Genomic DNA, 27,885 nt, shown 5'->3' with positions numbered 1-27,885 from the left:
ACAAAGGGGGTTAATTTTGTTTGTTCATTTCAAAAGTTCAGTTTGAGTTGTCTCCCTTTATCAGATTTTTTTTCACAATGAAAACCTGGTTTTGTGACAATTTTGTCCCTTGTTTTTTGTTTGTTTTTGGTGAAAACAGACAACTTTAATTGGTTTTGTCAGATGTCAATTATTATTAACCAGGTTTTCCGAAGGAAAAAACTGGTTATTAGATTGGCGAATGCGGGCGGGCTGGCTGGCGGGCGGGCGGAACAAGCTTGTCCGGGCCATAACTTTGTCGTTCATTGTGAGATTTTAAAATCATTTGGCACATTTGTTAACCATCATTAGACGGTGTGTCGCGCGAAAAAATTACGTCAATATCTCCAAGGTCAAGGTCACACTTTGAGTTCAAAGGTAAAAAATAGCCATAAATGAGCTTGTCTGGGCTATAACTATGTCATTCATTATGAGATTTAAAAATCATTTTGCACATTTGTTCACCATCATGGGACGGTGTGTCGCACGAAAGAATCACGTCAATATCTCCAATGTCATGGTCCCCACGACTAAAAATAGATTTATTTTAAAACAAACTTACAAAGGGGGTTAATTTTGTTTGTTCATTTCAAAAGTTCAGTTTGAGTTGTCTCCCTTTATCAGATTTTTTTTCACAATGAAAACCTGGTTTTGTGACAATTTTGTCCCTTGTTCTTTATGTTTTTGCATAATGCTTCAAATGAATAAAGGTTATGAGAAGACGTTTTTTTTTTTGAAGACAATGAACTCATGAGAACAATAAACTGATCCTGAAATTCGCTCAAGTTTAGAAAAACCCACTAATCCTTCGGTACAAACAACGCTGCTCCATTATATCAACCAATAATACTTTGATTTAAATAATAACGGTTGCAACAGTGTGTGATTTTGAAAGGATTATAAATGGGTCAGCTTTATTTGTACCAGCAGATTAGTGTTTTATTCCAAAAGGTTGCTTTTTTTTGGAATGCATATATTGACATCTAATGGACACCTTATGCTTATTGGTGTTGTAAATGTCATTTCATATTAAGCTGAGAAATGTCCTGTATGTCAGGTTTTTCTATTTAACTCTTTCAGTGCGGGAACCGAATTTTGAAGGCTTTTGCAAACAGTTTGGATCCAGATGAGATGCCACAGAATGTGGCGTCTCATCTGGAGCCAAACTGTTAGCTATTCTGATAGTATTTTTTGAAAAAAACAACAAATAAATGCTAATTGTAGAAATTCAGCAGACGACATTTTAGCAGATGATAAATTTCCCAGCATGCAAAGGGTTAAATACTGGATGTTAACAACACCATTAACAAGGATGATGGATGTTTTTAACCAGGTTTTCCGAAGGAAAAAACTGGTTATTAGATTGGCGAATGCGGGCGGGCTGGCTGGCTGGCTGGCTGGCTGGCGGGCTGGCGGGCGGGCGGAACAAGCTTGTCCGGGCCATAACTATGTCGTTCATTGTCAGATTTTAAAATCATTTGGCACATTTGTTCACCATCATTGGACGGTGTGTCGCGCGAAATAATTACGTCGATATCTCCAAGGTCAAGGTCACACTTTGAGTTTAAAGGTCAAAAATGGCCATAAATGAGCTTGTCCTGGCCATAACTATGTCATTCATTGTGAGATTTTAAAATCATTTGGCACATTTGTTCACCATCATGGGACGGTGTGTTGCACGAAAGAATCACGTCAATATCTCCAATGTCAAGGTCGCCACGACTAAAAATAGATTTTTTTTAAAAACAAACTTACAAAGGGGGTTAATTTTGTTTGTTCATTTCAAAAGTTCAGTTTGAGTTTTCTCCCTTTATCAGATTTTTTTTTCACAATGAAAACCTGGTTTTGTGACAATTTTGTCCCTTGTTATGTTTTAGAATGCTTTTGAACTAATAATATAAATCAAAGTGTGCTGATTAATAAATAATTTCTGTTAAAACCTATTTATTTTAGATTGATTTAACTATAGCCTTAACCCTTTTGCACTGTTTGGCTATGTGCAAACAGCATAAAACCAGAACAGCCTGCGAATAACTCGGGGAATAATCTACATGCGCGTCCCGCGTCTATGACGCACAAATATCGAAATAGATGCATAGTTTTGAAATATGTGCGTCCACTTGGACGCATTGCTGAAACGAATCCGTTAACGCATACGCGAATCAAGATAAGTACGAACCATCTTGGGTACGAGTCAAAAGTGTAGCGATGAATGCTGAGTTTAGCCGAATGTGGCTTAAAGACTGCAACAAGTCTTTTGATTGGCAATAGTAGAGCCGCTGATGTATAATACGATGCAATTAGAATCGACCTTTTAAATAGAGTGTGTTATGATATTTTCTAGAGTCCCCGGATGGAAACTTGCTTTAACTTTTTGTAACTTAGTCATAAATAATACAGAAAAAAAGCCTCCGAAATAAGGTGTTAAAGCTAAATCCAAAACAAACAACTCTAAACTTTACTAACGGTTGGTCAACGGCTCGCAATTAGGACGTTAACAATAATATTATCAAGCTCCAATTCGGATGTTAACAATAATATTATCATCGATTTGAATCAAGTTGAAATGTTGTAACAGGTTACATTCATGTAACAGATAATGTTATAGCCTATGTGAACGCAAACAAGATAGTGATAACCCTAAATTTGTTTTTTTTGGTTTCAACATGTTTTTAAGATTATTAAAAGTTTCATGCAAAATATAGTTATCAAGCTAGTGTGATTAAGACTCATTTTCTTCACTACTTGGTATCTTTCAAAATTTGGGACCCATTCTTTTTCAAGAAGGACTCATTAATTTTTGCCTGGGACTCATTGGTCTAATATCTGCGAGTTCAGGGACCCATAGATAGTAAATTCTAGATTATTCCCTGGTAACTAGCAGTCTATTCAGGTTTCATGCTGTTTGTTGCTCATCAGTATCTAAGGTTTGGAGACAAAGCCTTAAAAACTTGAATCTAATTAGAAAGGTCTTTCATTCTATTTAACTTTCTGAGGGACTACCAATGTATCAAAATACCTTTCTAAGTGGGAAAGGGTTTTCATTCACTAATTAGGATAAGGCCCATCTTTAAAATCCCTGTCACATGGAATTTAAAAGCAATGCAAATACTCTAACCCTCGGGAGAATAGAGTAGGTGATGTTCATTGATATACCTAAAGTTCTTGTAATAGGATTATGTATATTGAGAGAGAATTAAGCTTGCTATTGGCAGGTCTATATAGGGTTAAAGTATATTTAGCCACATATATTAATTGAAGAAAACTCCCCCCCCCCCCCAACAAAAAATATAATTTAATTACTCTAAATACCAATTCTGCTGTTCTTCAATGAATCTATGAAACCTTATTACGATTTCCAAACTGTTATATATACCGGTATGCCTGAAATACTTTATGGATTTTCTGCACTTAGTGTTTATTTGTTCATGTATACAGCATGTATAGATTTGTTTCCTGTTTTCATCCGGCTAGTATTTTGTTTAAACAAAAATTATTGTTGATGGTTTGTCCAATTCCTGGTAATAGCTTGTTTCTTTCATCAGAGAAGTAAGGAAATCAATTCAGTATCAGCAAACGTATTCATCTATGGCTCTATTATGCTCATCTTGCACGCAAATCAATTCTACATAAAAACATAGGAAGCATCTATGTCATTAATTCTACAACAATTGTGTGAGAAAATGTCTGAAAGATTTTTTCAAGTGTATTTACCTGAATTTGTTCTCTTGAGATAAATTTATTGTACCAAAAGGCAGCTGAATCAGGAAATATTATTTAGACTGAACACTTTGCCAAGTAAAATGATATGTAATTGAATGATATAGTTCATGCATTCAAAATTATAGATATAATGAATTATAGTGCCCATCAACATAGATGCAAATCCTCACCCCACAAGAACAAACATTTTTTTGGTTCAATTTTAGACTTAAACACTTTTTTTGCTCAAATTTAAACCTGTGATGAGTCAGAAAATAGTTTGAGTTGTACCGAAAAATGCAAATTTTATCCTAAATTTAATATAAATGTTCCATAATCTATGAAAAGGGGGTTTAATGCGTAAAATGTTGTCCCAGATTAGCCTGTGCAGTTCGTTAGATTATTAGGTTAGCCAAGGCGGCAGCCAGCGTCAAAACAGGAGGTTTCTGGTCAATTACTTTTATAAAATTGAAATCAGAACATCCTATGCCATTTTTAAGATCAATGTTGATCGGCTATTTATTGAAAACAGGGTTGAATTGTGGATGAGACAAAAGCTGTTGTAAATTACTATTGACTACTCCACTTTTGGCTAGTATCACCACTTACCATAGTTTACTGGCTGCATGATTTTCCATCACTGCAAACTATAAAACTGTAAAACTATAGTAAGAAATATCCGCAGTGACTATATTTGTTTAACGAGAGCGCCGATGGCGTTGAAAGCATACTTGCAAGATACAGGGAAGTTGCTGCTGAAGTAAATGTTTAGGTCAAAATATACTTAATAGTTTCCTTATATGTTTCAATGTAAAAGCGACAAATTTGAGCGAAAATAAATACAACATTTTGCACATAGAGACCCCCATAACCATACCTTTTCTTGACGGGCATTCTAAGCTGAATCGATTTAAGCAATAAAAAAGATATGTCATCTTCAAACCAAAAAAGAATTCGACTCAAATCAAAATCAACTGTTTTGCAACTTCTTTTTTCGGCGGTTTTCTAGTGCATTGTAACCTTTTGCAGTACCATTTTTTACTTTAATCTCTAACTTTATCCTATTTCAGGTATTTAATAGTGAACACCTATGCTTACCCTATCAATATCTCCAAACAATAAAACCAGAACAACAGTCTTAAGTGAAAAACATGCCTTCGAGGAAAATATGATGATTTGTTTAGACAGGGACCTATACAGTATAGGTCCCTGGTTTAGAGAGTACATGACTCGATTATTCATGACTCGATTATTTAGTTTATTGTAACCTTAACAATTTCTGACATCACGAGTCGCCTCCCTTGTTGGTTCATGCTACCAAAATGTTCTATTTTTATGTCCCCCACTATAGTAGTGGGGGACATATTGTTTTTGCCCTGTTTGTTGGTCTGTTGGTCTGTTGGTTGGTTGGTCTGTTGGTTGGTTGGTTGGTTTGCGCCAACTTCAACATTTGCAATAACTTTTGCAATATTGAAGATAGCAACTTGATATTTGGCATGCATATGTATCTCATGGAGCTGCACATTTTGAGTGGTGAAAAGTCAAGGTCAAGGTCATCCTTCAAGGTCAAAGGTCAAATATATGGGTCAAAATCGCTCATTTAATGTACACTTTTGCAGTATTTCAATATTCAAGATAGCAACTTGATATTTGGCATGCATGTGTATCTCATGGAGCTGCACATTTTGAGTGGTGAAAGGTCAAGGTCATCCTTCAAGGTCAGATGTCAAATATATGTGGCCAAAATCGCTCATTTTATGAGTACTTTTGCAATATTGAAGATAGCAACTTGATATTTGGCATGCATGTGTATCTCATGAAGCTGCACATTTTGAGTGGTGAAAGGTCAAGGTCAAGGTCATCCTTCAAGGTCAGAGGTCAAATATATGTGGCCCAAATCGCTAATTTTATGAATACTTTTGCAATATTGAAGATAGCAACTTGATATTTGGCATGCATGTGTAGCTCATGGAGCTGCACATTTTTAGTGGTGAAAGGTCAAGGTCATCCTTCAAGGTCAAATATATGGGTCTAAATTGCTCATGTAATGTCACTTCTGCAATATTGAAGCTAGCAATTTTATATTTGAAATGCATGTGTTTCTCATGGAGCTGCACATTTTGAGTGGTGAAGGGTCAAGGTCAAGGTCATCCTACAAGGTCAAACGTCATATAGGGGGACATTGTGTTTCACAAACGCATCTTGTTAGAAATGGGAATTCGAAATCGTGACGAATGTGAATGGTTACAAAATGACATAACTATGAAAATGAATAGGTAGAATTACATTATTTCACGCATACCATTATGCAACCATCTGTTTTCTTTTCTGACTTGATACATTTATGGCATTCCATTTAATATTTTACAGACACAACACTCGTCCAGAATTTGCGCGAATCCATTAAAGTCGATGCCACATTTAAACCTTTAGCTCTACTCGTAACGTTAATTTCTGGCTCAAAGTAAATCATTTTAATTTCAGTTTACACATCTCTGTTACTTTCAAACTCTACTTCATTAAATCCATAGAAAGGCAGGTCAGAATCCATGTCATAAATCAGAAAATATTCATCGTACTCCGCTATTTTTTTTACACATTTACAAAGAACGAAAGTGCTTTATGCCCCACTTCCTGTTGAGAATATGTTGATTTCTATTTATAATTAACCAATGAAATTCTACATATCCTTAAACCAGGGCCTGATGAATTTGACCTCTCCCAGAACAGTAAACAAAGTAAATAGAAAGTAGGTGTGAGATCACTATCAACCAAAACAGAATTGTTTTACAAACTAAATTTGTTTTAGTTTCTTAGAAGGTTTTTTCACGTAAAATGGTCTTAGAAAAATTCACTAAAAACATTGTCAGCAATATTCTTGGAAGAAAACGTAAGAAAAACGTTTCTAAATTAAAAAAAATTAGAATTACCATATACTATATTAAATAGATATTTCGTCTGATTTTTGATCAGGTAAGGCTTCATAATGGTCAACCGTTCCATGTCGGTTTTCGAAATGTAGCTCTAAAATAAGCATAGTTGCGTAACCGCAACTTTGCTAAAAACTGAGTAAGGTTTAATGGAACTAGGAACCAAGTACTATTAAATGGATTAAAGATGAATGGAAATGCAAACTGTTATGACAGAAAGTTCTAAAAGAACATTTCCAGGGCTGAAAGGAAAACTGTCGTATCTCCTTCTTTATTATCCCCGCCGAAGTTTTTTTCGGAGGGGATATAGTAATAGTCTCCGTCCGTCTGTCCATCTGTCCGTCTGTCCTTCCGTCCTTCCGTCCGAAAATTTGTCCAGAGCATAACTCAAAATCTATTCAATGGATTTACTTTAAACTTAGAATATAAACAGATGGCAACTAGGAGAAGTGCAGTGACCAAGAACCATAACTCTATCTACCTTTGTTTTTGAATTATCTCCCCTTTTATATAATTTCAAAGTAAAGTTTTGTCTTGAGCATATCTCTAAATCTACTGAAGGGATTTACTTGAAACTTAAAATATAAACAGATGGAAAGTAGGAGAAGTGCAGTGACTAAGAACCATAACTCTATCTACCTTAGTTTTTGAATTATCTCCCCTCTTATATAATTTCAAAGTAAATTTTAGCCCGGAGCATTTCTCTAAATCTACTGAAGGGATTAACTTGAAACTTAAAATATAAACAGATGGCAAGTAGGAGAAGTGCAGTGACTAAGAACCATAACTCTATCTACCTTAGTTTTTGAATTATCTCCCTTTATTTAATTTCAAATTAATTTTTTGTCCGGAGCATAACTCTAAATCTACTGAAGGGATTTAATTGAAACTTGAAATATAAACATATGGCTAGTAGGAGAAGTGCAGTGACTAAGAACCATAACTCTATCTATGTTAGTTTTGGAATTATCTCCCTTTATTTAATTTCCTAGTATATTTTTGTCCGGAGCATAACTCTAGATCTACTTAAGGGATTTACTTGAAACTAGAAATATAAACAGATGGCAACTAGGAGAAGTGCAGTGAACATGAACTATAACTCTTTTGGAAGTACTTTTTGAATTATCTCCCTTTATTTTTTATTATTTTTTTTATTAGCTCACCTGATTGCTCAGGCGTACATGCATGATATACAATCTGGCGAATTCGACTGTACAGACATTTTCGATTTCAGAATTAAACATCTCGCTTATTTCGCATTTTATGACACATGTTCTTCTTAAGTTTTATTTTAAATTATATTGAAATGTATGACCTTGTTAACTCTCTAGAGGTCACATTATTTTCCGATCACCATGAAACTTGGTCTGAAGATTTGTCCCAATGATATCTTGGAACATGGCTGCTGGGAGGGGGGCAGTTTTCTCATTATGCCCCCCCCCCCCCCCCTCTCAAATAAGAGGGGTTATATTGTTTTGCTCATGTCGGTCCGTCCGTCCACTAGATGGTTTCTGGATGATAACTCAAGAGCGCTTATGCCAAGGATCATGAAACTTCATAGGTACATTGATCATGACTCGCAGATGACCCCTATTGATTTTCAGGTCACTAGGTCAAAGGTCAAGGTCACGATTACCCGAAATAGTAAAATGGTTTCTGGATGATAACTCGAGAATGCTTAAGCCTAGGATCATGAAACTTCATAAATACATTGATCATGACTCGCAGATGACCCCTATTGATTTTCAGGTCACTAGGTCAAAGGTCAAGGTCACGATGACCTAAAGCAGTAAAATGGTTTCCGGATGATTACTCAAGAACGCTTATGCCTAGGATCATGAACTTCATAGATACATTGATCATGACTCGCAGATAACCCCTATTGATTTTCAGGTCACTAGGTCAAAGGTCAAGGTCACGATGACCCGAAATAGTAAAATGGTTTCCGGATGATAACTCAAGAACGCTTAGGCCTAGGATCATGAAACTTCATAGGTACATTGATTATGACTCGCAGATGACCCCTATTGATTTTCAGGTCACTAGGTCAAAGGTCAAGGTGATGGTGACCCGAAATAGTAAAATGGTTTCCAGATGATAACTCAAGAACGCTTATGCCTAGGATCATGAAACTTCATAGGTGCATTGATCATGACTCTAAGATGAACCCTATTGATTTTCAGGTCACTAGGTCAAAGGTCAAGGTGACAGTGACCTGAAATAGTTAAATGGTTTCTGGATGATAACTCAAGAACGCTTATGCCTAGGATCATGAAACTTCATAGGTACAATGATCATGACTCGCAGATGACCCCTATTGATTTTCAGGTCACTAGGTCAAAGGTCAAGGACACGGTGACCTGAAATAGTAAAATGGTTTCTGGATGATAACTCAAGAACGCTTATGCCTAGGTTCATGAAACTTCATAGGTATATTGATCATGACTCGCAGATGGCCCCTATTGATTATCAGGTCACTAGGTCAAAGGTCAAGGTCACAGTGCCAAAAAACGTATTCACACAATGGCTGTCAAGGTCACGGTGACTCAACTTAGAAAAATGGTTTCCGGATGATAATTCAAGAATGCTTACGCCTAGGATCATGAAACTTCATAGGTATGTTGATCATGACTCACAGATCAAATAATGATGAAACTTGACTAGGATGTTTGTCTGGACAATATCTAGGTCAAGTTTGACATTTGGTAAAGATTGAATAAACCGACTCCTCTCAGGTGAGGGAAATAGGGCCATCTTGGCCCTCTTGTTTATTTTTTATTTACATTTATTTATTTTTAATTTTCAATTATATTTAATTTAATTTCATAGTAAATATTTTAGCTTTTCAATTTTTAATATTTCCCTGTATATTATTTTACAATAATATTTTAATTTGGACACTGAAGTATTCACTGTAAAATGAATAGATGAGTTTAAGGAAAAATGCAGTGATCAAGAACAGTAACTGTTTATAGTCTTCTTTTTTAATTACCTCCCTTTCTTTCATTTCCATATATGTTATTCTCTACAGCATAACTCCAACACTATATACCTAATTGATCCTTGAAATATAAATAGATGACACAGGTGCCATGTTTTACAAATATTATACTACTCTCTAAAACAAATGTTGTCATACAAGCAAACACATATCGGCGGGGATTTGGCACTACTGTGACAAGCTCTTGTTTAATATGAGTTACAACAGTCTTCCATTTTGGTTTCCTAAAGTAAAGCTTGGAAATTTATAACACAAAATATATTTATTGCATACTTTTATGTAACTGCCTTTCTTGGCATTTAATTGAAGAAAAAGTCCTCAAGAATAGGCAGTGCATGCCCTAAAGAATGCATTTAATAGGGCATTGTCCCTGAAATTACTAGAAATTTATTGTTTGTGTCTCAGCCAGAAATCAAATTTAGGACATTTTGATTTGACCATGTCATTTGGTGCTAAATTTGCCAGTGCAACTGTCATCAAAGACTCAGTAATTTCTGGAGGATCTATTTTGAGCTCACCTGAGCACAACTTTTGAACACATTTTGTCTGTTGTTTGTCTTCAGGTGTATTAAGTGCCTGGTCAACATATACCTTGTTAACACTGTAGAGACCACATTTATTGCCCGATCTTCACACAACTTGGTGAGAATATGATTCCTCATGATATCTTTGCCCGACTTCATAACTTGGTAACATTGGTTCAAAGTGGTTATAAAATTAGCTTAACTATAAGGAAAAACTGAATGCTTTAGAAGTAAATAGTTAAATACAATAATTATTGCACACCCATCAGTGAATCTCCTGTAGACTCCACAATGGTGGTTATGGATTGCAGATCGACATTCATCATCGGAATGGAGTCCCTCCATCGTCAAATTTTTGCCCCTAAACCATGGACATCTCAGGAGGGTGGGGCTACCATAGGTACGGTGTGAATGTTGATAGCTCTACTTCTTCCTAGTTGCCTTCTCTTGCCTCAGCCACAACTAGCTGGACAACTGCTAGGCAGCTGGGCTCAGTTTCTGTATAGTCTGCCGTCTATCCCTGCCAGGACTGCTGAGATCAGTCAGCTCACAGATTTTTTGCTTAACCCTGTACTGTATGGGGAACAACCAAGTACGCCAGCCTCTTTGGTTGCAAGCTATTAGCAGCTCTGTGTACTAGGCCTTTTTCCTCTCTTAGGCCTCCTCGCACCTGGTTACCCATGGTACGGTTAACTCAATCACGATGAGTAGTTTTTCTGCCTCTGACCACAGCCCGAGTTGGGCCTGAGGTTTGTCTGTACAATACTTGGGAGATCAGCTTATTGTCAAGGTCAGCCTTCATGCTCCATCCCGTTGCGCCATTGAGGATTGAGTGCTGTTTCTATTGGCTTCATGAAGCTGATTATATTTGTCCTAGGATCCTTTTTATGCTCCCCCAAAATTTATTTTGGGGGAAGCATATAGTTGCCGCTTCGTCTGTCCGTGTGTGCGTCTGTCTGTCTGTCTGTCCGTCCGTGCACAATTTTTGTCTGGGCTATTTCTCAGCAACTAATGACCGGAATTCAAAGAAATTTTATGGGCAGCTTCACTACCAAGAGGAGATGTGCATATTATCAGCGTGTTCTGGTCAGATGATTTTTCACAGAGTTATGGCCCTTTGAAATTTTCTATAAAAAAATTATTGTCCCCCCAACTACTGTGCCCTCAAGACGTTTCCTTTTATCTGAATATATAGTGCAATATTGTGACAAAAAAACCTTTGGGGGAGCATCACCCGTCTCCGACGGTTTCTTGTTGCTTTCTTTTACAAGCAAGTCAGCCACCTCTATGAGAACATTGTCGTGACGCCATCTGTATTTTCCTTGTGACAGAGCTGTAGGGCAGAAAGAAAGAACCTGCTCTAGAGTGCTGGGACAATCACAAAGTTTGCATTTGGGATCTGGTCTCCAATGGCAGAAGTTTGCGGGTGTTGGTAGGAGGTCATGGACTGACCTGAGAAAGCAAAGTTTGATGGAGTCATACTTCCAAATGTCGTCCCAGGTTAATATCCTGTCAAGTGTATTCCATGTTGTTCATGCTCACTGTGTTCCCATTTCTATTGCTCTAGCTTGGCTCTTGTTCTCTTCTGCCCTATTGACTTCTGCCTGGATCTTGGCGCTTTTCTTTCTTGTTTGCTCGGCTCCACAGAAGTGTTTTTGTCACTCCAACCCCCTGCGTCCAATAGAAGTAAATCCTACAAAATTTCTCTGAGCTTGAGTGAATGTGTCACAGAGTTACAAATATTATTATATTATTATTTGATTTTTGATTGAGTACATTATAAATTCATACAATACAATAGTTACAGTTTTAAAGATATTGAATTGATTTCTGTGAATATGTTTGAATATGATTTCTTTTTCTACTGAATTGCAGTAGAAGGTTACTTGGAACCACATGTTTAACTTGATATTGATTACATTGTGTTAGTTACAGTCTTGGAAGTCTTCTCATGTTAAATTCACACTCAATATGCAGACTGTATGCTGACTGTATGCTTATCAGCTCTAGCTATAAATAATGACTGTGACTAAAGATTCTTAGACTACTGTAATTACTCTATGTTTTCGGACACTTAAAAATAATAAAAAAAATTTGTGTCCGAAAACTTAGATAAGAAAAATATTCACAAAATACAGGTGTCCGAAAACTTAGAGCCGAAAATTAAAGTGTCCGAAATAGCGTCAATTGTATCAACGACTACGGTTTATAGCACGCGCTTGTAAAATACTATGCCGTATAGTATAAATTACAGTTATATGTGTTTGCACTGCATTTTAAAGAATTTTAAATGCTTAATTTATTTGACAGATCGTTACTACAAGGTTGTACTTTGACCTACAAGTTCAAAGAAGAGCATGTGATGTATTGATACTCGCTTATATGAACCTGTAATTAACGCAAAAAAAAGCAAACAATGAATTCTTTGTTTGTTCATTTCCGATAGTTGTTGTCTTACACCTTCCATTGTTTGTAAAACTTGCAATAGGGAGCATCACACTTTGAAGCATTTAGTATTTGTCAGTTATTTTACTGAGAAGGGGAAGTACCATTGCGGTAGATAATAGCACAGTTCTGCTGTGACGTCACTAATTGTTAAGCTGACCGATACATAGGTCACATTGTTTAACCACAGACAACTGATTCACTCATGTGGATTCACTCATGTTAATTGGCACTACCCCTGGTAATTGTCATAACGCTTATGCTATCGGGCGAAACCATTGATTCATACTGGTTTACAAGGTTATTTACCCTATAACGCAAATGTAATGGTCCGTTGCCCTCAGGCATGCACCTGTCATGTTTTATGATGTTAATCTGGTTGTAAAACCCCATGATCGAAGTGTCATTAGATATCGAAAACAGGACGGAAATTTGGTAAAATAGCGCTGTAAAATAGACTGTCCGAAAACTTAGAGACATTAATTATGGGCGAAAACTTGTGTGTCCGAAAATTAAGAGTCACGAAAAATAATTATTTTTGCTAAAAAACGGGGTGTCCGAAAACTTAGAGAATCCCTTCCCCCTCCCCCCCCCCACATTCTTCCCCCCCCCCCCCATTTAAACATCATCTAATAAATTACCACACTCCACATTATACCCCCCTCTCACCCCCCTACCCCCCCCCCCCCCCCCCAATTAAACCCCTTTTTTTACAGAGCACGGCCCAATTGATATATGTTCCTATGCAGACTTCCCTGGTATCATGCAAAAGTCAAACACAGGCTAATCAAAGGCACTCATAGACTTGGTTTTTGTTTAGAGGAGACTTCCTAAAAGTCTCGAAAGGGGAAAGTATTGTCCCTGATTAGCCTGTGCAGACTTCATAGATGGGGAAAGTATTGTCCCTGATTAGCCTGTGCAGACTTCATAGATTAATTGGAGACAGTACTTTAAGTACATGCATGAAGCTCATTTTCCTAGAGGCTGGCTCATTGTTAACTCTTTCAGTGCTGGAATCGAATTTGGAAGACCTTTGCAAACACTTTGGATCCAGATGAGACACCACAGAACTGTTTGCTATTCTGATAGTATTCTTTCAAAAAAAAGAAGAAAATTCTAATTTAAGAAATTCAGCAGACGACATTTTAGCAGACAACAAATTTCCCAGAATGCAAAGGGTTAATTTGCAATTGATTTGCTAAATGGTCAATAAGAACAAGCTAAACTGGCATAAATACATTTGGATTGGTTGTTGTGAAAGCAAACAAATCTTGTTTTCCTTCTCCACAGGCACAGCTGTACAATGTGCTTAACATGGCTATGACATATGATTTATTAGCGTCATTCATAAACTTTCAGAATTCATTCAACAGAGTTGTCATTGAAACAATGCTCTTCTTTATCATGTGTCAAATTGCAAAATATATCTTACCAAAAACTCGCATGAAAAACAATATGGTAAAACTTACCAATGATACTATTATCAATCAAAATTAAAGTATGTATGCAATTTTTTGTTTCACAAACAAAGACTCATGATCCCTATATTTGTGTAGGGTTGGGACAAAAAAAGTGAAACTTATATTTATCGAAAAATAGAATGCGGCCATGAAACATCTTGTCTGGACCTTAACCCTTTGCATGCTGGGAAATTTGTCATCTGCTAAAATGTTGTCTGCTTAATTTCTTAAATTAGCAGTTTCTTCGATTTTTTGCAAAGAATACTATCAGAATAGCAAACAGTTTGGATCCTGATGAGACGCCAAATTCTGTGGCGTCTCATCTGGATCCAAACTGTTTGCAAAGGCCTTCAAAATTCGGTTCCAGCACTGAAAGAGTTAACAGTGTTTTATGCTCATAAGTGTTTGCTACTCATAAGTGTCTAAGGGTTGGAAATGAAGCCTTATAAACTTGAATCTAGTAAGAAAGTTTTTTATGAACTTTAACTTTCTAAAGGACTACAAATGTGTCCGAATACATATCTAAGTGGTAAAGCGTTTAATACTTATCTAAGGCCACAACAAATTGATTACATGTTTGATGGATATCCGGCACCTAAAAATCTTAAAACGAAATATAATTATTTTTATTTTTATTTTGCACCCGCAGCAACAATTTGTGCTCCGCACATATTTGTTTAATGATTTAGTTTAATTTAGCCGTCTGCCTCGTTGTTTCAGCGAAATATGTTAACGGAAACGTAATTGTTCCGCCAGTTATAATCAATCATCGCGTTTCCGTGCTTTGTTCCTCGCAGCAGCATCTGCATGGGGATGCAAAATATCACCAGAATGCGTCAATGCGGTAAAAATTTGCGGTAAACTAGGCGGTAGTGATAAAATAAAAATGTCAAACATTAACATGCAACTAAGTGTCGCAGTGGCATTGGACAAAAAAGTTATCGAGTTCACTATAAACAATGAGCGCCTTCCTAATCAAAGCATTAACAGTGAGCCCGATGCTTTCAAATATATGATGATGAAGTCCGTAGGTTTATGTAGACATTCTGGAAAAGTGGTAAAAACTTGGGGCGCCAAGAAGTTTGTTAAAAAGCAATTCGTCAAGTGAACTCATTCAGGCCTTCAACCATTCCTACTTTGTTTTGTTTTGAAAATGACACCAAAGGAAAATTATGTTCATATGATGTATTAGTGTTGACATGTTGTGATTGAAAATGAAAAATCATGGATTGGATTAAACAGCAAATACTTAAACTTTAAAAATATGTGTTTAGTCCTTACCAGTTTTACTGCTATTTCTACATCTACAGATTGTATTTGTTTTGCCTTAAGATTTAAGCTGGTTCTAGTCATTCGTGATTGCATGTTTCTTGGAAAAGTATGTTGTTTTTACCCCCGCCATAGGCGGAGGGATATTGTTTTGGCGTTGTCCGTCTGTCCGTCTTTCCCTCCGGCACTTTTGTGTCCGGAGCCATATTTTGGAAGTGCTTTGGCGGATTTCATTGAAACTTGGTATGATTATATATATGGATAAGAGGATGATGCACGCAAAATGGCATTGTACACCATCTGTTAATAACAGAGTTATGACCCTTTGTATCCTGAAATAATGCTTTTGTGTCCGGAGCCATATTTTGGAAGTGCTTTGGCGGATTTCATTGAAACTTGGTATGAGTCAGGGATCATATTTTTTTTCGGTTTTGTCGGTCCTAGACGGATTGGGGTCATGAAAGACCGATTGAAAATCCCAAACAGTCGGTTCAATTCTGTTTGCTATTAAAATTCCCATGTCATGAAATGATTTCACAGTGTACATGCTAACACACCCTAATGCCATTCTTATCTCGATTAGTCGTGATAAACCATTTGCTGCAGTCTCTAAACCGGTCAGGACCGGTTTATTGCACGTCAGACCAAGAATCAAAAACTTGTGAACAGCGGATTAAAGACGCATCCGAAAAGACACGTTTGAAACTAAACAAAAGATGCAGATACATTTTCCACCAGCGTAATAATCCGGTAATATAATTATGAATGAAAGTCGCGGATCTGATCGACAGAACAGCCGAAAGTTATTTTCATGGGCAGAACTTCACATAAAATAGTACACAAGAATAATAATATACATTGAATAAATCTTTAGTAAAACCGTGTAAGAATCGAAATAATTCTTGCACTTTATACTTTGTTGTTGAATAACTCACAACCGGAAAATTAGATGCGCGGTTTCAAATGCTTCGCTCTTGTGATTAAATCCCTACGCATCTTAACTATCGGCCGTGGGTTATTTGACAACAAATTATTTCTTAATTATTTGGTTTGTTGTTGTCAGTAGCTAATCTACGCACAGACATTTGTTTGGTTCAGTGCATGTTTGTAAGCTATTATCGAGTCGACAACAATTTAAAACATCAGTATAGACTTACACAGATTAATAATATTGACAAAGATGAAAAAAGTCTGATAAAACAGCACATGAAACAACGATGAAATACCAAATGATAAAACCAGTTGAGAAAACTCGTTCCGTTTAAAAAAAAATGTATCAGGGAATTTTACTTGTACATGTATTATACCACCTTCATGAATGGCAAAATCAATGGTATATATTTTAACGTAATTTGTCATGATTTCGGATATACATTTTCGGATACTTTTCCCCATTTATATCCGGACCGATTGATGTTGCGGGAAAATATGATCCCTGATATGAGTATATATATCGATAAAAGTATGATGCACGCAAAATGGCATTGTACACCATAGGATAATAACGGAGTTATGGCCCTTTATATCTTGAAAAAATGTTTGTGTGTGTCCTGAGCCATATCTTGGAAGTGCTTTGACGGATTTCATTGAAACTTAGTATGAGTATATATGTGGATAAGAGGATGATGCACGTTGGCGTTGTCCATCCGTCCAGAAAACTTTTGTGTTCAGAAGTATATTGCCGGGAGATGTCAATTCAACAAATTTGCTTGTTTAAATTAATTTGGTTAAAAAATTGTTCCCTCTTTTTGTTGTACTGCTATTGTTATAAATATATATAATAGTACTAGTCATTATACTAGAATGTATACTAGTCTTTTTTGCACTCAAATTAGACCAATATATGTGCTTTGTTAAAATAAATTATCAATTTATATAAACAATATTTGTTTTTTTTTATTTTTCGCTTTTTGCTCGCCTGCGATTTTAAAAAGATGGAATAAAAGTAAATTTATTTTTATTTCGCTTGCTCGCTCCATTTCTAGTTGGCTAAAATCCATAGAACACATCATCAATTTGTTGTGGCCTAAGTGGCCGGTAAATAGAAATTTATGGAACTGGTATTGTCCAGTGCAATAATGAAGAGATGGTTTTGTGTCCTATATCAGTCTCCCTACCTCAAAGGTCTACCCAATCATGCAATGGTAAAACAATTCATGACAAATGTTAACCATATGGAAACATGATGTCATGAGTGACAATTGTCTTCATACCTCATGATTAATGTAAATGTCATGTAAACGTGATTTATATTGACATTAAAACATTTTTTCTGGACATGGTGCATAATGCAAGTTTAAAATAATGTATCACAAATTTTCACCATGAAGAAACAGCATCTTCCTTGCTACAATGTCAAGGTCAAACTTCAGCTATTTTTCTTTTCCCAATTCGGACAATTGTGCGTAAACAAACCTGAAGTAGGAAAAATTCACATTGTGAAGTCTTCATATTGGGATTTTTTTCCCAAATACTGCAAAATTGATAACTAAATGTTGTCCAGTCATCAATATCATATTTACTTAGGTTCAAGCTATAGAGCTGCATAGGAAAAAAAAAAAATGTTGCATTTTATAAAAAAATATATATTGTTTTATTTTTATGTCCCCCACTATAGTAGTGGGGGACATATTGTTTTTGCCCTGTCTGTCTGTCTGTTGGTCTGTTTGCGCCAACTTTATCATTTTGCAATAACTTTTGCTATATTGAAGATAGCAACTTCATATTTGGCATGCACGTGTATCTCATGAAGCTGCACATTTTGAGTGGTGAAAGGTCAAGGTCATCCTTCAAGGTCAGAGGTCAAATATATGTGGCCAAAATCACTCATTTTATGAAGACTTTTGCAATATTGAAGATAGCAACTTGATATTTGGCATGCATGTGTATCTCATGGAGCTGCACATTTTGAGTGGTGAAATGTCAAGGTCAAGGTCATCCTTCAAGGTCAGAGGTCAAATATATGTTGCCCAAATCGCTTATTTTATAAATACTTCTGCAATATTGAAGATAGCAACTTGATATTTGGCATGCATGTGCATCTCATGGAGCTGCACATTTTGAGTGGTGAAAGGTCAAGGTCAAGGTCATCCTTCAAGGTCAGAGGTCAAATATATGTGGCCCAAATCGCTTATTTTATGAATACTTTTGCAATATTGAAGATAGCAACTTGATATTTGGCATGCATGTGTATCTCATGGAGCTGCACATTTTGAGTGGTGAAAGGTCAAGGTCAAGGTCATCCTTCACAAAGTCAAGGTCATCCTACAAGGTCAAACATCATATAGGGGGACATTGTGTTTCACAAACACATCTTGTTTTTTATAGAAACCTTCCATTGGGAATTTGTTTGACAGAAATTAGGAAATTTGTAGTATTTTCCTGATTTAAAAAGTACTGTTTTCCAGTACTTTATAAAGAAGGACAAAAATCGCCTCACTCAACTTTTTTCAACCTCTCAATTCACATTCTTTATTATCTTTTTAAGTGAAAATGTCTGTATGCAACCAGCATTTAACAAGGACAGCCTGTGAGTAACTCGGGAAGCGGACAACGACATCGAGCGAGGCCTGGTATAGGGAAGATAACCCTGGGTTATGGTTAGGTTAGGGTTAGGGTTAAGGCTAACCCTAACTCAAACCGACCCCTTACCCTTACGCTAACCCTCTAACCCCCCCATGTTCATTACAATACCATGCCTCGCCAGTTGTCATTGTCCCCTTCCCAAGTAACTCAGTCTATTCCAGTTTTATGCTGTTTGCTACTCATCAGTACCTTAGCAATGAAGCCTTTAAAAATTGAATCAAGCATGGGAGGCATTAAATTTGACTCTTAAGGACTACAAACCTGTCAGAAAGCATATCTGAGTTGTGAAAGGTTAAAACACTCATATTATCTTTCAGCGGTGAGATTTGGACGAGTACCGAAGCGTTCCAAAAGCATGGAAGAGTCGCAGGTCAGCTCCACGGAACACATGCTGGAACAGAACTCAATTGAAAGCAAGCAGCTTGCAATATATGATATCATCCTCAACGTTTCTCAGGCCCATCTCGCTAACTGTGGAGTCACGGATGATAAATTGAAGTGTCTTTCGCGTCGACATGCAACACTGGTAAATGTTATATATTTAGATCTTCCGATGAAGCTTATGTGATAGCCTTAAGTAAGCTGTGTGTCCTGACTTGTGCGCCATTATTATTTACATAATTAGCTTATGTTTAAACTTTATAAAAACTTGGTTGAAACTTGACCATGATATCTTTGCTTAGTTTAAAACTGAGTCATGTGAGCTCAACAGATAGCTTAAAAGGTTAAAAGAAAGAAAAATGTTCACATTTTTTGCATAATCTTCATGAAACTATGTCAGAAATTTAAACTTATGATAGTGGCACACAGTTTAAAGGTTTGTCAACAATTTGGTAACAAGATCAAAATGTAGGAAAAGCTTATTACCACAACTGACACAAAAACATTTATTGCTAAAATTTGGGAACAACATGACTGCCAATGATATCAAGGCGATGTTTAAAACTTTGTCATGCGGTTAAAAAACACTGAGGTTGCGGTGGCATAGTGGATGTGGTTTCCGCCTAGCGACAGTGAGATCACGAGTTTGATCCACATTGTGAGAGCATTGTTGCGATCTCCTCCAAAGACATCAAGTACTGGTTCTTAGTCCTAGGAAACGGACCTGAGCGCATTGCAATAAGCCTAAGGCTTTTGACTTAATCAAGCTAAAATAAATAGGTTTTAATAATTAAAAAAAGGTGACTAGTTTACTAATGATTTGATATTGTATGCAAACTCCAAGAAACTTAAACTCTGGTCACAGACCAAGGGATCTTAAGGCTTTTTGTTTGGATGAAAAAAATGAATTTTAACCTGTAAAATGTATACCTAGTGGACTCTCCAATCCTTCTAAATTGGATGAATTTATTTCCAAAATTAGGAATGTCTACTCTAGTATATTAATTTCTATATTTAGAATATTTTTTACAGAAATTATTTTAAGCAAACAGCGCAGACCCTGATGAGACACCGTATCATGCGGCGTCTCATCTGGGTGTATGCTGTTTGCCAAGGCCTTTTTTCTAGACGCTAGGCATAAATGGGTTAAAGTTATATCAAATCTGTTTCTTACCTGAAGATCTGTTTTTTATGAGGACATGCTTGTTGAACTCATGTTTGTAGAAAATTGTTCGACCATCCGGTCAAACATACACATACTCGTCTGGTGACAGAAATCTTGAAATTTAACCCTTTCCCCCATAAGAAGCTAACTGAAAATGTTTTTTTCAACCAGCATAAATCTAGAACAGCATGCAAGTAACTGGCAGTCTGTTCAGGTTTTATGCTGTTTGCTGCTCATCAGTAACTAAGGTTTGGAAATGGAGCCTTAAAAACTTGAATTCAGTAACAAAGGTATTTAATTAAATGTAACTTTCTTAGGGACTACAAATGCTTCAAAATACATATCTAAGTGGTAAAGGGTTAAATGTGGAAGCTCTCACTGTACAAAAGCATGTATGTAAAATATCAAACCATGTGCAAACTTCCAGATGACCAAGATTGAGATTCCAGCGCAGCCTGTGCAGTTCTCTGATGAGGAGCTTGAGACCCAGCGGTTCCTCATGTGGCAATGTTATGCACACCTCACCACCCCAGCCATTCAGAGTATGGTGGAGTTTGTAAAACGAGTACCAGGTAAGTGAGCAACCTAACACCATTTAAGCCTTGCTGCACCAAAAAGGGGCTTAATGCAAGTGTGGGAACTGTTGTCCCTGATGAGATAATTCTTTACGCACATGCATAAAGCCCTGTTATCCCAAAATACAAGGCTCAATTAATTTTAAACCCATTAATTTACAGTCTTTTTGCACATTTCATTTGTTTTTTCTGTATGCCTAGGGCTTTTGTTCAAATGAATTTAATTTCAGTGTTTTCATTATTTGTCGATGCACGTTTATTTACCCTGGAAATATGAGCTCCAAAATAGTCCAGCTCACTTCTTGACCATTTTTCAGAAGTGTAAAGAGTACTGTGCATTATGGGAAAGAGCTTTTAAATGAATTTCTCGTACACATACTGAAAAATGAAATGCCATAATAAAAAATGACAAGTCAGGAAACTTTTTGTACTGTGAGCAGTATATTAAACATCTGCTCCTTTAATAGACAAACTGCAATCATTCAAAGGATTAAAATAGGTTAAACGGATGGTTCAATAAAGCAATCAAGATGTGATCTCCATCTTTGAATTTTCTGAAAATGCATGAAGTTGCATCACATGGATTTGAATCAGAAATCAGAAAACGGGATCCAAGCATCCCCCGCGTTATATTGGACACAGCAGTATAACGGAGTGGGTTATATTGCAGTGACAGTATATATTATTTAACATTTAAATTATATTTAACAAACCTGATATTGAAGTTGTTTAAAATAGTATGACCTTGCAATTTGATAATAAGCAATAATAAAAAAAAAACTGCCATTATTTACAATCAATGTGTTTAGGAATTTAGTGAACACACGCGTATGCCATTGTTTGGAACTGTACAGAAAGTTTGTAAATTGCAACTAATAAGCATTTCTTGGAAAATTCTAGATAAATATATTAATCGTTCCAATGCTTAGGCCGATTAGGTACTGTGTATTGCACAGGCTAAAGTGGGACAACACTTTATACACATGCATTAAGCCCTGTTTTACCAAAGCAAGGCTCATATCTATAACAAAAGGCAGCTTAAAGTGTCAAATATAGCAAAGTATATTATAAGAGATTCTATTACAAACATGTGCATTATTGTTTGAATGATGTTTCCTACAAGTATACACTGCACTTAGTGAATTACACTGAATGAACAGTACTCAGTTCATATTGTATGATTGCTTAAAGAAGATAACATGACTCTCTCTTTAATATATATAGTTTTGTTTAGAGAAATATATGTAAATGCATCTCTCAAATTGAATAATTAATCGAGACTTACCTAGTAAGGTGAAGGTTGATTATAATTTTATCTCCTGCAATCCCCCCAAAGAGCTCATCACGAGAGATGACGCAGCCACCGCAGCAAGGAATAGCAGGCTTTAGAGTTTAATACAAAAGGTCCGCGGAGGACTAATAAATTTGTCAGTGGAAATTAGGGTGGGTACCATAGGGTTGGCGTGATGAGCTCTTTGGGGGGATTGCAGGAGATAAAATTATAATCAACCTTCACCTTACTAGGTAAGTCTCGATTAATTATTCAATTTTATCTCCTGCATATCCCCCAAAGAGCCCCTCACGAGATTTTAGAGAACCGACAAATTTTGTCTATTCAATAAATATAGCAACACATTTTTTAAAATACACAGCATTTATTTCATGTATCCAACACGGCTGATTGAAATTGCATAGAAGATGGTTCTACAATAGTTTTTTGATAGAATGTTGCAAACGTTTTTGCATTTGACCACCCAGCAGTGTCTAAAATATGCTGTAAGGACAGCCCTACCAGACTCGCCTTAGAAGTGGCGGCTGATCTAGTACTGTGTGGTTTGAATACTTCATCAACACCAGCCGCTCTCATAATGTCTTTAATCCAACGACTAATGGTAGATTTTGAGGCGGTCTTGTACGGACTAGTAGTTGTTATGAATAAAAACTGACTGTCTCGAATTTCTTTAGTACGGTCCAAATATTCAACTAACGTTTTAACAACACAAACATTCATTTTACCCTCATAAGCTTTTAAATACATAGGCTTTAAATGTTTTCCCGGTCGAGATTGTTTTAACAATGTATTTGGTTGTATAGTAACCATTGTCGTATTTTTGTCAAATGAAATGTCATTCAGTTGTATTGAATGTATTGTCTGGCAGCGTTGGCCAGTAACCAACAAAAGCAGTATACACAGTTTTCTAGATAGATCTAACAATGTGGAGATCTTTAATGTATGAAGATAGTCCAAAACAACTTTAACATCCCACATATGACAATAACGTGGCAATGACGGACGACTGTTGAAACAACCCTTCATGAATCGTGATATAAGTTCATTATCATGAATATTTATATTACTACACATGTTGAGAAAAATACTTAAAGCACTACGTGCAGTGTTTAGTGCACTATAGTTTAGTCCGTTCGTGTATAGCTGGGTAAGAAATTGTAAAACTTCATTTATATGGGGTTTAATGGGATTAGTTGATTTTTTGCAGTAAGTAAACCATTTTCTAAGATAAATGTCATATTGTTTTTTGGTACTGCTTCGCCAAGACTGAAGAATAATGTCTCTTGTTGACTTTGAAATTCCATGGCTTTTGAGGACCTTCCTGATAATCTGAAAACTGCGAGTCTCATTTTTTGAAGTGGATGTACTTGCTCGGGTTTGTGTGTTAAAATTAGAATTTCCTGCGACTGTGGAAGTAGGTAACACTCTGCACATATCATTGGCACCAGGCTTGGCCACCATGGTTGAGTCGGCCATATTGGACACACGAGCACCGCTTCGGCGGCGTCTTGAGCTATTTTCTGCAGCACCCGAGGCAACAGGCTGAAAGGGGGATACATGTAGTACAATTTGTTTTCCCAAGGAAAAGTAAATGCATCTATTTTGTAAGCTCCATGATCAGGGAATCTTGAGACATATTGTGGTAATTGCTTGTTCAGTCTTGAAGCGAACAGATCAGTATCCATTGTAGGGTGCAATTTGAATATTTTATTAAAAATAGATTTTCTCAGTGACCATTCCGTGTCATCATTTTTGCAACGTGATAGTTCATCAGCATTTGTATTTTCAATGCCAGGCACATGTGCTACTGAAATATGCAGTTTTCTCTCTATACACCAAAGCCACAAGTTTCTCGCTATCTCGTGAAGTTCACTTATTCTGCCTCCAAAGTTATTGAGATATGCAACACTGCTAGTATTGTCCATGAAAATGTGGATATGAGTATTGGTATGTTCTTTGCAGAATGCTTTCACAGTGAGTTCCGCTGCTTTGAGCTCTAACACATTTATGTGTAATTCAGTTTCTGCGGAGGACCACAAGCCACCTGTTTTATTTCCAGTTGTCTTATTAAAACCACCCCAACCGTGTTTTGAAGCATCGCTGTATAAAACGATAGTTGGTGTCCCATGTGAAATCTTTTTATATGCATGTGACACATTGTCCACCCACCAGTTTAGTATCGGGATCTGTGAATTTGGTATAGTCATAAAGCTATTGTAGTTTCCACGGTGGTTTTTCAACTCTTGTTCTTTGATCCTTTCTAGAGGTTTAATGTATAAAGGTGCATATTCCACACCCGGTATAGCTGCTACTAGTTTTCCTATCAATTTGGCAAATTGTCGAATATTTGTACGTCTTTTTGACAGTAATTGTTGACAAAGTACGCGAATTTCGTCCCTTCTTGTTTCTGTTAACCGGATTGTCATGGTGACTGAGCACAAGATGAATCCATGGAAAATTATTTTTTGGCATGGTTCCAGAACAGATTTTTCAATGTTTATTGTTAGGCCTAAGGAATCAAATATTGCCATGGTATCAAACACATTTTTCAAACACTGTTCTTTTGTATTCCCTTGTAGGCAAGAGTCATCAATGTATGCTGTGCTTATATGGCCTTTTGTCCGTAAATTGGCGTATACTGGTTTGAGAACCTTTGAGAAAACACGTGGGCTCGAACCCAGACCCATTGGGAGGGCACAAAACTGATATTTGCAATTTTGGAAATAGAATCTTAAGTATTTCCTATCTTTTTCATGTACAGGAATAGAATAAAATGCATCTGCCAAATCAATTGATGCAAACCAACAATTTTTGCGCATAGCTGCAATAGCAGTGTGCAAAGTTTCCATTTTGAAATGAATGGTGTCAATGTATTCCAGGTTGAATGGTTTTAGATTCAGTATTATGCGAATGGCATTATTTGGTTTTGGTCTGTAGAAGATATTGGAAATAAATTCCCCCTCCTCAGGTACAGAGTCAACTTCTTCAATTATGTTAACTTGTAAAAAAGTGTTGAGCTCTGTTTGAATTTGTGTTATTTCAGATTGGTTGAATTTGTATGGTCTTGGCGTTGTTATTTGACAAGGTGATCTGTTCACTTCAAGCCTGTAACCTTGAATAGTGTTTAAAATCCATTCATCTTTAGTTATGTTCATCCAATGTTTTAGTTCTGTTTTAACTTTGCCAGCTTTGAAATTTTGTTTTGTGTTTTGTTTTTAACACTTACATTTTCTCCTGTTTTTAGTTCTTCCGTATCTGTGCTTTGTTGTTGTTTTTGCCTGGAAAATACTTCCTCATCGGCTTCTTCTGGCTCTGGGGGTAGTAGCCGGTGGGATTGTTGTGTAATGTTTTGACATTTGTTTTGATCTTGCATTATAAACTCTATCTATCTTACACCCTCCTTAGGATGCATCTGTGTGCATCCGCACGGAATTCATCTCAGTGTTCCCCTTAATTTAAGTATCCCGTTTTCCCCAGGAGAGTATTCTCAAGAAGATCTGATTATTAACTCAAAACACAATAGCTGATTACAGGCTGCAAAGTTATCGGAAATGTCAACGTAAAGGCTTGTTCATCCTTTAGAGATGAATGCAAGACTGCCGAGAAAAAAGAACAATAGTAGTAATATTAGCGTGATATATGTTTCCTTGTGACATTTGTGTTTTTTCATGTCAAGACAGAATGTAATGTCATTGCACTTTCGGATTGTACAGAAATCTTTATGTAAAGCCCTGTTGTGCAACATAATGGATGTGAGCAAATTAGGCAATACAGAAATTAATGTTTTGTACTGTAAAATCATTTTGAAGTCTGTAAAAATCATGGTATTCCTGTTACTATTTCCATGGTACTTAATTTTATACCTATGTTTATGTAAATATAATTGTTTTTGAGAAAATTTAATATTGTAGTGAGAAATTGTTTATGTAATTATAATTGTTTTTGAGAAATATTGTAGTGAGAAACATTTTGTGTCTTAAACAAATGTTTTTTGCAAACAAATTTTACTAGTGCTGTTGATTTAAGTATATTAAACACAAAGATTCTAAACATGTATAAACTCTTTTTATGATCTGAAAGGCTGATATTTTACATCCCAATTTAATTGACAGAATTTTTTCCCTTTAAATACAGTGGGAGACAAATTATTATTCTAGTCCTAAAACCACACCTTACAGTAACACAGGAAAAATGTAAATGATAATTGATAAAACCGTTTCATAATAATGATTGTTCATTTCTGTCTGCTAAATAACATTGACCCTTCAAATAAGTAATAAATGAGAGAAACACTCTTTATATTATGTTTTAAAACTAATTAGCTTGATGATAATAGGCATCAGTTGATTATTTATTGCTTTCTTAAAACATTCACACAAAGGAAAATTACTTTTTTTCCAAGAATTGATCTGTTTGTTTCACTAATTTGTTTAACCATAAAGAACATTAAACCTTCGTTTATTCTTTGAACATTCATGCAGAAAGAATTAAGACAGTAATCTTTCTAAGAAAAATTGGTTTGTACTTTTATTTAGTTTATAAAGTTTGATCATACAGACTATTAACCCATTTATGCCTAGCGTCTAGAAAAAAGGCCTTGGCAAACAGCGTAGTCCCAGATGAGACACTTCATGATCCGGCGTCTCATCTGGGTCTGCTCTGTTTGCTGAAAGGAATTTCTGTAAGAAATATTCTAAATGTTGAAATAAATATACCAGACATCTCTAATTTTGGAGATAAATTGATCCAATTTAGAAGGATGGGAGAGTCCACTAGGATTAATGGGTTAAGCAATTGTTTATGTTTCTCAATAACAACTAAGATATTTAAGGAAGTTAAACTTTTTGTGACCTTACTAGACTTGCGACACCTTAAGGGTTTCGCGGGATGGAATGAGTGGAGAGATGAAATCAAATTGAAAATCGATTATTTCTAAAAAAAAATGGTACGAAAAAATATGCGGGTAGGAAAAAAAAACAAATTTGGGTACGAAAACAAATTTGAGTACGATAAAATGGGTACAAACAAAATAAGGGAACGAAAAAACTATTTTGGTACGAAAAAAATGGGTACAAATAAAAAATAAGGTACGAAAAAATTTGTGTACGAAAAAAAAATGAGTACGAACAAATGGGTACGAAGAAATTTGGGTACGAACAAATTTGTGTACGAAAAAATTGGGTACAAAAAAATGTGGGTACGAAAAAAAAATTGGTTATGAAAAAAAATTAGGGTACGAAAAACTATTTGGGTACGAAAAAAAGGTTCAAATAAAAATTTGGGTACAAAAAAAATTGGGAACAAAACGAATTTGGGTACGAAAAAAATTTGAGTACGAACAAATGGGTTCAAAGAAATTTGGGTTCGAACAAATTTGTGTAAAAAAAAAATTGGGTACGAAAAAAAATTTGGTTATGAAAACCTATAGGGAACGAAAAAATTAGGGTACAAAAAACTATTTGGGTACGAAAAAAAAGGGTACATATATAAATTTGGGTACAAAAAAAATTGGGTACGAAACAAATTTGTGCACCGACGG

General features: G+C 36.0%; 1 protein-coding gene across 3 annotated transcripts in view; it reads left to right on the top strand.

Annotated features, from left to right (window-relative positions):
- LOC127844417 (ecdysone-induced protein 78C-like) overlaps positions 1-27,885 on the top strand; it is a 120,319-nt gene that overhangs the window by 67,711 nt on the left and 24,723 nt on the right. For all 3 annotated transcript variants that reach the window (XR_008032721.1, XR_008032720.1, XM_052374591.1), the window contains exons 4-5: positions 19,252-19,460; positions 20,908-21,052. Coding sequence is in view for 1 of the 3 variants with exons in the window: in XM_052374591.1 (XP_052230551.1) it covers positions 19,252-19,460; positions 20,908-21,052 (354 nt within the window). In the remaining 2 variants the exon portion in view is untranslated. The remainder of the gene's footprint in view (positions 1-19,251; positions 19,461-20,907; positions 21,053-27,885) is intronic.

Source organism: Dreissena polymorpha, chromosome 1 (genome assembly GCF_020536995.1).
Source record: "Dreissena polymorpha isolate Duluth1 chromosome 1, UMN_Dpol_1.0, whole genome shotgun sequence".
NCBI lineage: Eukaryota > Metazoa > Mollusca > Bivalvia > Myida > Dreissenidae > Dreissena > Dreissena polymorpha.
Note: the sequence above shows the minus strand (reverse complement) of the source record. Positions and strands in the feature narration are given on the sequence as shown.